The following is a 16,745-nucleotide window of genomic DNA, read 5'->3' on the forward strand; positions in this document are numbered from 1 at the left end:
TGAGGGAAGAGTTTTGCCCAGGATACCCAGATAATTGCTGCTGTGTTACTTGATATTGAATATTGCTGACATTCTTAGGGGGAACAAAAAGCAAATTATTCTTGCTGGAGATTCTGTCTGATCAAGTATATTTGCACGAGTCATCTCTTACCTGTGTGCGCTACTGTTAGATGCTGCAGGTGTTGCTGCTGCTAAACTACCCTGTTGAACGGATGTGGCTGTATGGTGAAGTGAAGCAATGTTAAAGCTAGCATTCGTGCTGTGGTTCACTGACTAGCTGTTGGGCTCAGCTTCCTGTGTAACCACAATAGCAGATCAAGCTGTGATGATCTGACATGTAAATTATGGCTGCACAAGAAAAACATGGCTATTCTCTACTCTCTCTCTTTGTGTTGTTAAATCTTGTCCAAGGTAAGTGTTCCCATCTTCATTCAAACTGTTTATGTCATGAAAGAAATGCAGATGTGGATACTTTGTGTGTGCTGGTGGCATCTTCTCTGAGGGAGTTGAAGTTACATTCACCGTCCTGTAATGTGTGTTGTGCAATGTTAGGTCCACCAGTAACTAGCGAACATATCTGTGACATTAACATTCTGTATGTGGTGTGGTGTTGCACCGATTTCCCTGGTGGAGCGTTATTAGTTATGCCTTGTGGTGTAGCTGTTATTTGGCACTCCAATCAATGATGTAAAAATATTACTGATGGCACGAGGAGAGAAGGCAGGGCAAGGCAGGAAGAGGGATGCTTCCTTTTCATGATGTGATGATCATGTTTCAATCCAATCATGAACAAACTTGCCAAATGAGAACAATGCAAACTCAGAGCAGTTTCTAAGAACTCTGCTTCTCTCTCCACAGATGCTGCCAGACCTGCTGAGTATTTCCAGCATTTCTTGTTTTTATTTCAGATTTCCAGCATCCGCAGTATTTTGCTTTTATTCAAAGAACAATAACCTGACTAAGAATAAGTGAATCTGTTACAAATGCTTGTAATTATGAAAGTGGCATTGAGCTATCCCAGCATAAGATGACCAGTGTAAACAATGCATACAGTAAATATCAGAATGAAACTGACATAAAATGATACAATTAATTTGATATGCTACCAATGATGGCCAGGGATCAAACTAAATTTCCCTAAGAAATATGTCTTATGATATTAATTTTATCATGATCTATCACACATGCACACATTTAACGGTATACATATAATGGTATATATGATGTTATATAATACAATACGGTACGATGCTATGTCACTGAGCATGCATTGATTGTAATCTGTGTTAAATCATTACTCAAAGTTTTAGTGTAACCAGGAATACAGCAAAGTATCTAAATTAGTGACACAAACTCCAGTTACCATTTTGCAACAGTAAGGGTAGCAATGCTGCTAGCGCTGTATTGTACTCTGGTCAAATGAAGTGAAGTAATGTTGTTCCAGTGGCCTACAAGAGCAGGTCAGAGGCTGGGAATTCTGCAGCAAGTAACTCAGCTTCTGACTCCCCAAAGCCTGTCCATCTATAAGGCATGAGTCAGGAGTGTGATGGAATACTCTCCACTTGCCTCGATGAGTGCAGTTCCAACAGCACTCAAGATGCTCCTCACCATCCAGAACAAAGCAGTCCACTTGATCAGCACCCCATCCACCACCTTAAAGATTTACTTCCTCCACCAGGGGCGCACAAAGGCAGCAATGTGTACCATCTACAAGATGCACTGTAGCAACTCAGCAAAGCTCCTTTGACAGCACCTTGCATGTCTGTAACCTTTACCACCTAGGAGAACAAAGGCAGCATGCACATGACAGCACCACCACCTGTACGTTTCCCTCCAAGTCACACACCATCCTGACTTGGAACTATATCGCCGTTCCTTCACTGTTGCTGGGTCAAAATCTTGGAACTCCCTTCCCAACAGCACTGTGGGTGTACCTATACCATATGGACTACAGTAATTTAAGAAGGCAGCACGCAACTTCCTTTTCAATGGCAATTCGGTATGGGCAACAAATGCTGGCCTTGCCAGTTATGCCCACATCCCAGGAATGAATAAAAACAATTTTTTGTGTCAGGAAAGCACTTTCAAAGTAAAGGGGAGAAATTCTGTCTTCAGTGCTCCTATCACATGGATTTGTATCGCTGTCAAATCATTGTGACAGTGAAAGAGACAGAATTTTTGACGTGTGGTTTTGATGCATATTGCTGTATATCAGTAGCGTTAAAGGGAAGAATTTATTTCAATCTCCAGAAGATTGATTTTGCATAGCTTGCATTACATAGCTAGTGAAAAATTGAATTGGGAAAGAAGTATCTCGACTCAAACTGAAACCTAACTGAGTCCATTAAACTACTTCCTGGTTTGCAAGTTTCACCTACTCACTGGGTAAACTGATTGAGGCTCTGGGGAACCTTTCAAAACTGCTGACTGTATTGAGCTTCAGATAGAAACCATTGTATTGTGCAATGCTGTTTCATTGCACTATGGTCGTTTATTATGAAGATACTGATAACATTGTAAGACAAATTGATCCATTGGTCCCCCGAATTCCATGGCCAATTTTGACCCACTAGATAGATGGTTGGAGAAGAAAACACTTACTTGTGAATAATCTTTGACAGATATTACTTAAAGCTCACACATAGGGTTGAATTTAGCTCCCCCCCAGGCGTCGGGGTCCGTGGTGGGGGAGGCCTGAAGATTACTCCGGAGGAGGCCCATCCCCGACCCTGACGCCGTAAGGGGCCAGCCCGATCTTCACAGAGGCGGAGAGACCTCATGGTGGCACCCCCACCTCTTGGCAATCGGCCCTGCATGTAAATATTTAAATATATTTACATACCTGACTTAATTGCAAGCCTGCCACCGCAATCAGTTCAAAGGAACCTTTTCCATCGATTCTCCTGGGTTTTTGCCAGTCTTGGTTAAAATTATGATGAGATTTGGGTGAATTCCACAGAAATTCTCCCCTATGTCTTTAGCATCACAGTGATGTGGTTCCTGCTAAAGATGGGATAAAAGCATAATTAATTACACATGGAAGCGATCTCCAGACCCAACTGTTTACGCATGGACCCCGATGATTTGGGTGCTAACGATAGTTCTCAGAGAGTGGTGTGAGCATAGCTTTCTGCAGCTTGAGCCTCAAGTTCAACAGAGGTAGGGTGAGAAACATTTTAATAACTAAAATAATTCCTTGGCGATGATATTAAAATTATGTATTATTGGTTCAAAAGTTGAATAAACTGTTTAGTACACATGCACTGTGGCATCACACCATACAATATTTTTGATGTTGCGAGGCTTTGAACATGAGGTAATTCATTCTGAGTTTGAATGCTGATGTAATCTACGTACCATTTTGAAGAAAAACAACACAAAAAGTTGGACCCTTTAAGTAACTGAACTGATGCTTCCTGCCTGGAAACACTGGGAAACATAACCCAGCTACTACCACTTCTATTATCTCTCTATCATTGTCAGATAAGAGTTTGGAGCATGATGCAAATAAAAATCACCTTTACTTTCATCCAAAAGATAGCTTGTACGCAATGAGCAGAAACTACTAACAGGTCCTTCTTTTTAATTAAAACCAGAGCAATGGAAAGTACAACCAATCTGAAATTTCCATTCATATGGGATCCATCTTGACATTAGTTACTATTGTACTTGTTCAGCATTTAGAAACAAGTGATTATTAAACTAACGGCGCCCTGCGAGATTAAACGGAACTTTCTACTTAGAAAAGCAAAGCAGATATGTATGCCCGTGTGTGTGTTAATTCATTACTCCAATGTTCCAAGTAGGAGCATGGATCAAAGAACAGGGTCTACAGTTTTGAAGGCTTGCCTCTGATCTGCTTAACTTTGGGTGCTTAAGATGAGAAACATTCATTATTGTTGCACATATATAAAAAACAGCAACTCTAGCCTGATAACATGCTGACAGTGATGACAGCAAAGGAGGCAGGAAACTCAGGCATTCCATAGTTTATGAAGAAAGAAACAGACAGAAAGGGGTAAAAACTGATTATGGTCCATTTTGAGGTTCATAACCACCAGTGCACATGCCAACCTGAAAATCCGAAGCCAGCCCAAAATTAGGCCTTTATATTATTTGGATGAGCTGTGGATGTCTGTCATGCGTCCACAGACTGTCAGCTCTTTTTCTTCTCCTCTTGGCTCCACAGCAATTGTTTCTTATTTTAAAAAAAACTAAGTAAATTTACCTTTCATTTCTGTCCACAGGGACTGTTAAAGAATTCCAAGCAGTCTTGGCTCCTGGACTGCTCATTACCAATCAATTTTGACAAGGGAACCTAAAACACACATTCGGCCGCTGGTGTACATTTACAAATCCCTCAATGGCCTCACCCATCCCTAACTCTGTAATCTCCTTCAGCCATATGACCCCCCTCGATCTCTGTGCTTCACAAATTTTGGCCTCTTAAGCATTTCTGATTTTAATCACTCCACAATTGGCAGCAGTGCCTTCAGCTACATAGACCCTAAGCTCCGGAATTAACTCCCTATAACTCTCCACCTCTCTCTCCTTCTTTGACACACACTCCTTAAAACCAATCTCTTTGACCAAACATTTGGTCATTTGGCCTAATAACTCCTCATGTGGTTAGGTGTCAATTTTTGTTCCAGAATGATCCTATAAAGCATCTTGGAGTATTTTATTATGTTAAAGGTGCTATATAAATGCAAGTTGCTTTTTTTAAGTTGGTCACTCAGGTCGCCTCGAAAACTGACCTGATGAATTTAGCAACGGTTTGAATGCAGGTGCAAATCAGGAAAGACTGTCCCACTGTTAAATTGGTCATCATTGCACTTGTGTTACATCCAAAAAACAGGTGCAATGCATATGAATAGATTCCAAGTGAGGGTTTGACAAAGATTTCAGCATTACTGCTGATACGAACTGGAATTTTCTTGTTTCACATTTCCTTGGTTTAGTCTTGGTATACTGGGAAGTTTTAAAATTCAAAGTTTCCTGGCTTTCGGATCACTGTAACGGAAAGAATGTACTACACAGAAATGGAAGAATTCTCCAAAAAGTGCTGTGGGAGGAGTAGGAATAACTAAACAAGCTTAACTAAAGGTTTACTTGGCGCTGAGTCTGAACTGCAAGCTGCAAATTTCCCTAATTGGTATAACATTGGTGTTTTTGATGTGTGCAGCAGGCAATGGTAATGGGGCTTTAGCTGTTGCTACTTCAGAGGTTATTGGAAATGGCTCAGAATTTTAAAGCAAGATGAGTTGAATCAGATTTGTTTGTTGATTGTTCAATCTCATTGAAGGAGATAGAGGAGTATAATCAATCTAGTCAGATTGGCTAGACACTTCTATCACCGTTAACACTTACCGCGACAAACACATCACTAGTGCATCTCAGCTAATTCTTAGGACAGATGGCTTTTATCACAGAGCAGTTAAGTATATATGGCCATGGAGTACATGTGAGGGTGAGTGATAATTCCCGGCAATAAACAGATGCAAGAAAATGGAGATAAACAATAATAAAAGCAAGCAAAGTCCATTCTTACAAATTTAGAACAGGAGTTTTAGATTTAGATTTATTTAAAATAATATTTATTTAGATTTAGATATACAGCACTGAAACAGGCCCTTCGGCCCACCGAGTCTGCGCCGACCATCAACCACCCATCTATACTAATCCCACACTAATCCCATATTCCTACCACATCATCATCTGTCCCTATATTCCCCTACCACCTACCTATACTAGTGATAATTTTATAATGACCAATTCACCTATTAACCTGCAAGTCTTTTTTCGGCTGTGGGAGGAAACCGGAGCACCCGGAGGAAACCCACGCAGACACAGGGAGAACTTGCAAACTCCACACAGGCAGTACCCAGAATTGAACCCGGGTCGCTGGAGCTGTGAGGCTGCGGTGCTAACCACTGCGCCACTGTGCCGCCCCCGTCTGATGGGGGCGGACACGGAGGTAGGGCTGCCGGTTTTATGCTGCCATTCCTCACAGGTGATTGTCCACATGATAGGGAAAGGAAGGCCCCAGAACCCCACCTGATTTGGGAATGAGGCCAGTTAATCCTGTTAACAAGCTCCTTGTCAGCTCATTAAGGGCCAGTTTTGGTCTGGGTGCACGGGTTGCAAGTCTGGTGAATCTTCATTGCACTCCCTCTTTAACAATAATATCCTTCCTAAGGGTAAGGGGACCAAAACTGCACACAGTACTCCAAGTCTAATCAAGGTGCTATACAATCGAAGCAAGACTTCACTACTCCTGTACTCAAATCCTCTTGTGATAAAGGCTAATATACCATTAGCCTTCCTCTTAGCTTGCTGCACCTGCATGTTTAGCTTTCAGTGACTTATTGACGAGGCCACCCATGTCTCTTTGTACATCTACACTTTCTAATCTCTTACCATTTAAGAAATACTCTGCACATCTGATGCTCCAACCAAAGTGGATAATCTCACATTTTTCCACATTATATTCCATCTGCCATGTTCTTGCCCACTCACTAAGTCTGTCCAAAGTCCCTTGAAGCCACTTTGCATCTTCCTCACAACACACAATCCCACCAAGTTTTGTGTTATCTGCAAACCTTGAAATATTACATTTGGTCCCCACGTCCAAATCATTGATATATATATTGTGAATAGCTGGGGTCCAAGTATTGATCCTTGTGGTACCCCACTACTCACAGCCTGCCAACGTGAGAATGACCCATTTATTCCTACTCTCTGTTTTCTGCCTGTTAACCAAGCCTTAATCCATGCCAGTATATTACCTCCTATCCCATGTGCACTAGTTTTGCTAACCAACCTCCTGTGGGGGACTTTAACAAAAGCCTTCTTAAAATCCAAGTATACTATGTCCACCAACTCCCCTTTATTAATTCTGTTAGTAACATCCTCAAAAAACTGCAACAGGTTCGTCAAACATGATTTCCTATTCACATATCCATGTTGACTATGCCGAATCAGATTATTATTATCCAAGTGTCTATTTATCACATCCTTTAGAATAGATTCTAGCATTTGCCCTACGACTGATGTAAGGCCAACAGGTCTGTAGTTCCCCATTTTCTCTCTCCCTCCCTTCCTAAATAGCAGGGTGACATTTGCTACCTTTCAATCTGCAGGAACCGTTCCAGAATCTATAGAATTTTGGAACATGCTAGATAGGTTTGTCCCGATGAGGCAGGGAAGGGATGGTAGGGTGAAGGAACCTTGGATGACAAGAGATGTGGAACAGCTAGTCAAGAGGAAGAAGGAAGCTTACTTAAGGTTGAGGAAGCAAGGATCAGACAGGGCTCTAGAGGGTTACAAGGTAGCCAAGAAGGAACTGAAGAATGGACTTAGGAGAGCTAGAAGGGGACATGAAAAAGTCTTGGCGGGTAGGATTAAGGAAAATCCCAAGGCGTTCTACAATTATGTGAGGAACAAGAGGATGGTCAGAGTGAGGGTAGGGCCGATCAGGGATACTGGAGGAAACTTGTGCCTGGAGTCGGAGGAGGTAGGGGAGGTCCTAAATGAATACTTTGCTTCAGTATTCACCAGTGAGAGGGACCTGGTCGTTTGTGAGGACAGCGTGGAACAGGCTGATATGCTTGAACAGGTTGAGGTTAAGAGGGAGGATGTGCTGGAAATTTTGAATGATATGAGGACAGATAAGTCCCCGGGGCCAGACGGGATATACCCAAGGATATTACGGGAAGCGAGGGAAGAGATTGCTGCGCCTTTGGCGATGATCTTTGTGTCTTCACTGTCCACTGGAGTAGTACCGGATGATTGGAGGGTGGCAAATGTTGTTCCCTTGTTCAAGAAAGGGATTAGGGATAACCCTGAGAATTATAGGCCAGTCAGTCTTACGTCAGTAGTGGGCAAATTATTGGAGAGGATTCTGAGAGACAGGATTTATGATTATTTGGAAAAGCACGGTTTGATTAGAGACAGTCAGCATGGCTTTGTGAGGGGCAGGTCATGCCTCACAAGCCTTATTGAATTCTTTGAAGATGTGACAAAACACATTGATGAAGAAAGAGCAGTGGATGTGGTGTATCTGGATTTTAGCAAGGCGTTTGATAAGGTTCCCCATGGTAGGCTCATTCAGAAAGTAAGGGGGCATGGGATTCAGGGAAAGTTGGCTGTCTGGATACAAAATTGGCTGGCCCATAGAAGTCAGAGGGTGGTAGTAGATGGAAAGTATTCAGCCTGGAGCTCGGTGACCAGTGGTGTTCCACAAGGATCTGTTCTGGGACCTCTGCTCTTTGTGATTTTTATAAATGACTTGGATGAGGAAGTGGAAGGCTGGGTTAGCAAGTTTGCCGATGACACGAAGGTTGCTGGAGTTGTGGATAGTGTGGAAGGCTGTTGTAGGTTGCAACGGGACATTGACAGGATGCAGAGCTGGGCTGAGAAGTGGCAGATGGAGTTCAACCTGGAAAAGTGTGAAGTGATTCATTTTGGAAGGTCGAATTTGAATGCGGAATACAGGCTTAAAGACAGGATTCTTGGTAGTGTGGAGGAACAGAGGGATCTTGGGGTCCATGTCCACAGATCGCTCAAAGTTGCCACCCAAGTTGATAGGGTTGTTAAGAAGGCGTATGGTGTGTTGGCTTTCATTAACAGGGGGATTGAGTTTAAGAGCCACGAGGTTATGCTGCAGCTCTATAAGGCCCTGGTTCAACCACACTTGGAATATTGTGTTCAGTTCTGGTCGCCTCATTATAGGAAGGATGTGGAAGCTTTAGAGAGGGTGCAGAGGAGATTTACCAGGATGCTGCCTGGACTGGAGGGCATGTCCTACGAAGAAAGGTTGAGGGAGCTAGGGCTTTTCTCATTGGAGCGAAGAAGGATGAGAGGTGACTTGATAGAGGGTTACGAGATGATGAGAGGCATAGATAGAGTGGATAGCCAGAGACGTTTTCCCAGGGTGGAAAGGGCTATCACCAGGGGGCATAATTTTAAGGTGATTGGAGGAAGGTTTCGGGGAGATGTCAGAGGTAGTTTCTTTGCACAGAGAGTGGTGGGTGCGTGGAATGTGCTGCCAGCGATGGTAGTAGAAGCAGATACATTAGGGGCATTTAAGCGACTCTTGGATAGGTACATGGATGATAGTAGAATGAAGGGTAGGTTGTTAGTTTGATCTTAGAGTAGGTTAAAGGTTCGGCACAACATCGTGGGCCGAAGGGCCTGTACTGTGCTGTACTGTTCTATGTTCTATGTCCTATGTTCTAATGCATCCATTATCTCCATAGCTACCTCTTTCAACACTCTGGGATGTTGAATATCAGGTCCCTGGGACTTATCAACCTGCAACCCCATTATTTCTCCAGTACAATCTTCTTACTAATACTAATTTCCTTTAATCCCTCATTCTCCCTAGTCTCTTGGATCTCTCATTCTGGGAGATTTCTTGTATCTTCCTCAGTGAAGACAGACACAAAGCAATCATTTAGCTTTTCTGTCATTTCTCTATTCCCCATTATAAATTCTCTTGACTCTGCCTGAAATGGGCTAACATTTGTCTTAGTCAAATGTTTCCTTCTTAGGTGCCCATAGAAGCTTTTACAGTCCATTTTTATGTTTTTTGCCAGTTTATATTCATATTTTATTCTCCCTTTCTTTATCAGTTTCATAGTCCTCTTTTGCTGTATTCTAAAATCCTCCCAATCCTCCAGAGGTTTACTGCTATTTCTGGCAACTTTATAGGCCTTTTCTTTTAATCTTATACAATCCTTAACTTCTTTTGTTAGCCACAGTTGACTGACTTTTCATTTGGAGTTTTTGTGCCTCGAAGGAATGTATCATCGCTGTAAACTATGTTATAATTCTTTAAAGACTATCCAATGCCTATGTACTGTCATACCTTTTAATGTATTTCCCCAATCTACCTCAGGCAATTTGCCCCTCATACCTTCATAATTTCCTTTGTTAGAATTTAACATTGGCGTCATATTGAACTACCTCACTTTCAAACGTAATGTAAAATTCTATCATATTATGGTTCTTTCAAGGTTCTTTTACAACAAGATTATGAATTAATCCTTTCTCATTCCATAATATTAGATCTAAGATAGCCTGTTCTCTAGTTGGTTCCTCAACATATTGCTCTAGAAAACCATCCCTAAAACAATCCAGAAACTCGTCGCCCACAGTATTAGTGCGTATAAGGCTACCTCAGTCTATTTGCAGATTGATGTGACCCATGATTACTATATTACCCATGCCACATGCTTCTATAATCTCCTGATTAATATCTTGCCCCACACTACCACTCTGTTTGGTGGCCTATAAACAACTCCAACCAATGTTTGCTGCCCCTTGCTGTTTTTTAGCTCCACTAAAACAGATTCCACATTTTATTCTTCCGATCTGAGATCCTCCCTTACTAATTTACTGAACCCATCCCTTATTATCAGCACAACATCACCTTCTTTTCCTTTTTGCCTGTCCTTCCTAAATTATGAAACCCTAAATATTCAGTTCCCAGTCTTGCTCACCCTGTAGCCACATTTTGAAGTTTGCAGATGATACAGAACTTGACAATGTAATATTTAGTATTCATGCAAGTAGCAGACTTCAGGAGGACTGGTGAAATGGGAACACACATGGCAGATGCAATTTAATGTGGAAATGTGTGATGTCATGTGCTTTGGGAGAAATGACATGGAGAAGCAGTATAATCTAAATTATATGATTTTGAGGGGGTGCAAGAGCAGAGGACCTGGGGGTGCAAATTCACAAATTCTTGAAACTGCAAGAGAAGTTGTTAAGGTAGTTAAAAATGTATGGAATACTTGGCTTTGTAAATAGAGGTATTGAATACAAAAACAATGATATAATGAGAAGCTTTTTATATTGTCTGATGCAATATAAATGAGATGAGTGGAATCCAGTTGTTGAAGATCTCAAACAGGTTGATTAAACAGCTAAACTATTGTACTGTACAGAGGTAACTATTTACATTACTCGCCTCTTGGTGTTACAGTTGCAGAGTGAGACTGGCATGTAGTCACATGACTGCATCCTGGTACTCAGCTCATTAGCATACTAAGCTCTAAAAGGGACATCACTCTTGGAGGCAATCACACAACAAAGGAAGCCATGATAAATCTTTATACATCACTAGTTCAGCTTCAGCTAAAGTATAGTGTACTATTCTAGGCACCACATTTTAGGAAGGATGTCAAATCGTTGGAGAGCCTACAGGGAGGTTTACCAGGATGATACAGGGATGAGAGACTTCAGTTATTTGCAGAGATTGGAGAAGCTGGCATTGTTCTCCTTAGAACAGAGAAGGTAAAGGGGAGACTTCATAGATGTATTTAAATTTATGAAGAATTTTGATAGAGAAAATAGTGAGAAATCACTTTGTCTGGCAAGTGGGTTGATAACTAAAGGTGATAGAGTTAAAATAATTGACAAGGGGGAAATGAGAAATTATTTCACACAGAGGGTTGTTATGAAATAAAAGCAGAAAATGCTGGAAATAATCAGCAGGTCAGGCAGCGTCCTTTGAGAGAGAAACAGAACTAATAGGCTGACTTTTGCTGGTCCCGCGGAGGTGGGCTTGGAAGTGGGGGTGGCAGGGAGGGGGTGCTGCGAAACTAGCAGGGAGTTGCATTGGGACGGCTCCCCGACATGGTCCCACTGCCTAATGAGACCTCCATTCTCCAGGGGAGGTCCCTCACATAGGAGCCTTGTAGCTATCTCATGACGACTGTGCATCCAAACAAGGCACATCGTCTCAACTATAATAAAAGCAAAATACTGCGGATGCTGGAAATCTGAAACAAAAACAAGAAATGCTGGAATCACTCAGCAGGTCTGGCAGCATCTGTGGAAAGAGAAGCAGAGTTAACGTTTCGGGTCAGTGACCCTTCTTCGAGTTCCGAAGAAGGGTCACTGACCCGAAACGTTAACTCTGCTTCTCTTTCCACAGATGCTGCCAGACCTGCTGAGTGATTCCAGCATTTCTTGTTTTTGTTTCACATCGTCTCAACTGTTGATTCTCTCAGACCTCAAAAGTCCCAGGGATACATGGAGGCATGGAAACCTACCCCAGAAATGAATCACTCCATGCCTGGTACCTCTGACCCATCTGCGCAATCTACATTTCCATGGAATCTATGGTGAATTTAACTGTTTTGTCTGATGGGCCCCGAATTGCCTTTGTGCCATATTGACAATATTGCTGCATTCTCTCGGTTTTTTTCTGAAGAAGGTAGCTAAATGTTGCCCTGGATCCTCCCTGGTTCATACTGAATAGTTTGCTCCTACACAGCCAGACAGTGTAACACATGATTAGCCATGTATTTCTCTTGAGCTAGTAAGATATGTAAGGCTATTTCATCCCCAGAAAATTATTGTAGTACTGCTTCCCAACCATCCCATGTTCTGACTGGAATTGCAGCTCTGGATAAAGTGCCTTATCCCCAGTACCGTCTTCAAAACAAATTCTTCAAGAAGATCTTGTGCTACCTGTTCAGTGGCTCCTGCATCTCAATGCACTGGAATAACAATGACGACTCTTTGCTGGGTCACCCTGGCCATTCTTCATTGAACTGCTTGCCTACAACCCTTTCAATAACTATGGCATTCCCAATGAAAATATCAAAATGCATGGATAAATAGAGTCCAATTCTGTCACTCCTGCTTGACCCAAGTATTTCACCCAAACTGTGGCCACAAGTACCTCAATTGTTTGACCTTTATATGGTGGTTGTCCTTCAATTAGCTGCCATGCATAAACGTGAGGATCAGGGTACCTCAGAACCCTATTCAGCATGACCATTGTAAGTAAGGTATTAATCTACCAATTGGCTCAAATATACATCCTCCAGCTCTCCTGTTCAGTGAATTTAATTTCCTGAGAGTAAGAATTAATTTAAAAGTTAATCTAGGATGTATAATGCCAAGATTCTTCCATGGAAATATGGTCAGTATTGCAGAAACATGACATCCATCAATATGGAGAAAACAAGAGCTTATAGTTGAACAAAATATAGAATGGAATCCATGGATACAGGTGAGAACCTAAGATTAAGATGGACGATGACAATGACAATGGTACAGTAGAGCTATGGAGATTAAGACAAAACATGTTAAAATTTGAACTTAACATTGACTTTTACACAAAATTAAGAATTTTGGAAACAGTCGTGAATGTAATGTGTGACTGAATTCCAACAGTATTTCAGATGAAGATTATTTCACTAAAAATCTTGTTGCTGAAATTCTGCAGGCCTTCTCGCTCAAGGAGTTCATGCTCACTTATTTTGCCAGCGTGACATCTTATTCCTGTTAAGAAGTGTGATTAAATGTTAACACAGCAGACTCCCAGTTCTGATAAAATTGTGGTACAGTCAAAGTGAAGTAAATCAGAAATGGCAGGAGTGCGATTATCACGTCCAGATCCTATGCTCTGCTGCTCAGCAGTATACAGACACAAGCTCTAGTTGACACTGCATGAGAAGTGTAACCTGCTGAACATGCCAGCCTTTAATGAGCCCTTGTATTGTGCCACACTTCATCTCACTGAATGTGCTATTGACCTTTGTGATATAGCTACTTGCTTTTTCTCTCCAAAGACAGCTGCCACGCTGTTGATTGTTTTTCTGTCTTCTGACTTCACTAAAACTAAACTATTTCTCTAGTTTTCCTTGCTGTATTTTCCACACTCCTCACTCTCTCTTGAAATTTCTTGGATCGCTTTCCTCTCTCATCTTTTTTCATTCTTTGTATGCATTGTGCTCAGGTCTTTGCTCTCTCAGTTCTACTTTATAGGGTTTCAGGCTGTGTCCCTGACATAAACTCATGCAGTTTCCCTCTTTCTCCAGCCACCTAAACCTCCTTCAGTTAGCTGCCCTGAATTGTTCAGACCAAAACTACTTGTGCATGAGGCTGAATGTTATTATTACAGACCACAGTGACCAGACTCTCAGTTGCTGCTTTTCCTCAAAGCATTGGCTTTACAAGACTTTTGTTTGCTTTTTTCTCATGTGTATTGTAATAAATCAAACAATTGTGAGGAGTACAGCGCTAATGGTGACTGCTTGGCCCATCGTACCTGTGTTGGTATTTGCTATTTGACTGGGGTGGTCTACTGAAATTCCATTTCTTTGACTTTTCCCTGTATCTTTTCATATTCTTCCTTTTTAGACAGTATCATCTATATTGGATCTAAGAATGATAGATCAGAGTATTTTCTAAATGGTGAGAAGTTTGGAACTGTGGAAGAGCAGAGAGATTTAGGGGCCTGAGTTATATATAGCTCCGATTAGAGTGCACCTGGAGTATGGTGCTCAGTTCTGGGCTCTGTGCCTCAGGAAAGTTATATTGGCATTGCGGAGGGCGCAGCACAGGTTCATCAGATTGATAAAAGCAAAATACTGCGGATGCTGGAAATCTGAAACAAAAACAAGAAATGCTGGAATCACTCAGCAGGTCTGGCAGCATCTGTGGAAAGAGAAGCAGCGTTAACGTTTCGGGTCAGAAACGTTTGTGTTCTGCAGACGGTTCTGTGTTCTGATGACCCGAAACGTTAACTCTGCTTCTCTTTCCACAGATGCCGCCAGACCTGCTGAGTGATTCCAGCATTTCTTGTTTTTGTTTCATCAGATTGATACTGGGCTAAAAGAGGTTAAATTATGAAGACAGGTTGCATAGACTAGGCTTGTATTCTAATAAGCGTGGAAGATTAATGAATTGTTTAATTGAGCTGTTTAATATGTTTGAATGACCTGATAGCGTAGATAAGATAGAAATGTCTGAATTTTGAAATGCTAGTGGGTGTGGGAATGAGTGTGTGCACGATTTGAGCATCGCATTCTTGGAGGTCAGCATTGGGTCCCACCGTCTGCAGAACACAAAACAATTTTGAAAGGGACGCAGGGAGTGAGGGAATGGGAAGCCTGCACAGCTCCAGTGAATTAGCTGTGGAGTTCAGTAAAAGGCTTGTCAGGAGCAGTTGGCAATTTTCAATAGGAGGGCAAGGGGAAAATGCGATGTCTGGAACAGGGCAGGGTGCTCATGCACAATGCTGGGGTCATGCCGGCTATTGGAAGGGCTGTTTAACATATTTTAGAAGTGCAGAATGCTCAGCTGCTCAAACATTGCCACATAATGGCCATTGCTGGAGCTGAACGTCTTGCATTTGTTAGTGGTGGGTGGTAGGAATCTGGAGAGGAAAGTGAGACCGCTGACATCATTTGGGCAGCTGGAGTTGGCAGGGGAAGGCCTGGTGAATGAACAAATCCAGCTGAGAGAGTTCAGATGGGATCAGACTACTCTGGCATTGGACAGAGCAGCCAGGATGAGCTTCAGCAGATGCAACCTCCTGGACAGCAGGAAGCCAGAGAGGCACAGTGGGGGGCTGTAAGGGGAAGAAGGTGCTACCCTAGACATTGGGTGTACTCAAGAGTCAAGAACCTACAAATGTCAGAGTGCCCTATAAGGAGGCTGCAGCTATCCAGACCAATGCCTCAGATATTTGTGCTCTGATCCACCATGACATGAGGCCTCACGGCCGCCATAGCAGTCCCTTAGCTGTAGCTGTCAAGGTCACTGTCGCCCTGACTTATTATGCAACTGGGTCGTTCCAGGAATCAGGTGAGGACCTTGGTGGCATCTTGCAGCTCATCACACCATCAGGCAGTTCAGGGATGCCCTAATCTGGAAGGCTGGAGACTACGTCCACTTTGACACAGGTGGGTCAATGTTGGCACAGAGGGCTTTGGGCTTTGCCGCAATCGATGGATTCCCTCAGATCATCGATTGCACCCTTGTAGCCATCAAGGCACCGACAGATAAGCCAGTCAGATTCCTCAACAGAAAGGGCTACCACTCATTGAATGTCCAGCTGGTCTGTGACCACAGAAAGTGAATCTTGAAGGTCTGCACCCAGTTCCCAGTAAGCTGTCATGACTCCCCTGGCCTGTGAGAGTCCCAGATGCTGCACCTGTTCAGGCCCACAAGCAGTGGCTGCTGAGGCATAAGGTTCAGTTTTCTTCCTGAACATGGATGGAGAGAGGTGCTACAACCAGAGCCATCTACTAACATGAACCTGCATTGAACAGACCACTGGCATCTTGAAGATGTGCTTCTGTTGCCCTGACCAGTCAGGTGATGCCCTCCAGTATGAGCCAGCCAGAGTGTCTCATATTGCCATCTGTGATGTTTGAAACCTCAGGAGGAGGCCGAGACCGATGCTGCCAGATGCTGCCAGATGCTGCGAGACCTGCTGAGTGGTTCCAGCATTTCTTGTTTTTATGTCTCATATTGTGGTCGTCTGCTAAGCCCTGCACAAGATGACAAAACAAAGAGGCCTGGAGATGGACCAGGAGGAGGACCTAGAATGCCACTCCACCTTGAAGGAGGACTAGGAGGAGGAAGAAAGGGAGGAAAAGGAGGAGAAGGGATCGCCCCAGAGGTGGTCGATGCCCAGGCATTGAAGGACGCACATCGATGCCATCCAAGACCTCGGGGTGAACAGCAGGCTGGAATTGCAGCAAGGGCCACATTGTTCAGCAGCGTTTCAGCTGATCACCTCCAAACCCTTTGACCAATGATCCCAAACTCACCTTCCAGCATGAAGAGCTATCATTCCATGACAACCCACATCTGTGAAGGCCCATTGCCAGCCATGACCATGCAGAATGACGTTTCCACTGCTAACATTCTCCAAAATTACAAAGCATGGAAATACAGCAATCCAAGGACCCCCATCCACCTAACAAAAC

The 16,745-nt window shown here is 42.9% G+C and overlaps 1 protein-coding gene across 2 annotated transcripts in view; it reads left to right on the forward strand.

Annotated features, from left to right (window-relative positions):
• The first annotated feature begins 287 nt into the window (after window positions 1–287).
• The window catches only part of si:ch1073-15f19.2 (T-cell surface protein tactile), a 203,010-nt gene continuing 186,552 nt past the window's right edge, over window positions 288–16,745 (forward strand). Inside the window, exon 1 of one of the 2 annotated variants that reach the window (XM_068032911.1) lies at window positions 288–411. In XM_068032911.1, the coding sequence (XP_067889012.1) occupies window positions 345–411 (67 nt within the window). In that variant the 5' untranslated portion in view covers window positions 288–344. The remainder of the gene's footprint in view (window positions 412–16,745) is intronic. The other variant, XM_068032910.1, reaches the window with a different exon arrangement.

This window comes from Heterodontus francisci, chromosome 6 (assembly GCF_036365525.1).
Source record: "Heterodontus francisci isolate sHetFra1 chromosome 6, sHetFra1.hap1, whole genome shotgun sequence".
Classification (NCBI taxonomy): Eukaryota; Metazoa; Chordata; class Chondrichthyes; order Heterodontiformes; family Heterodontidae; genus Heterodontus; species Heterodontus francisci.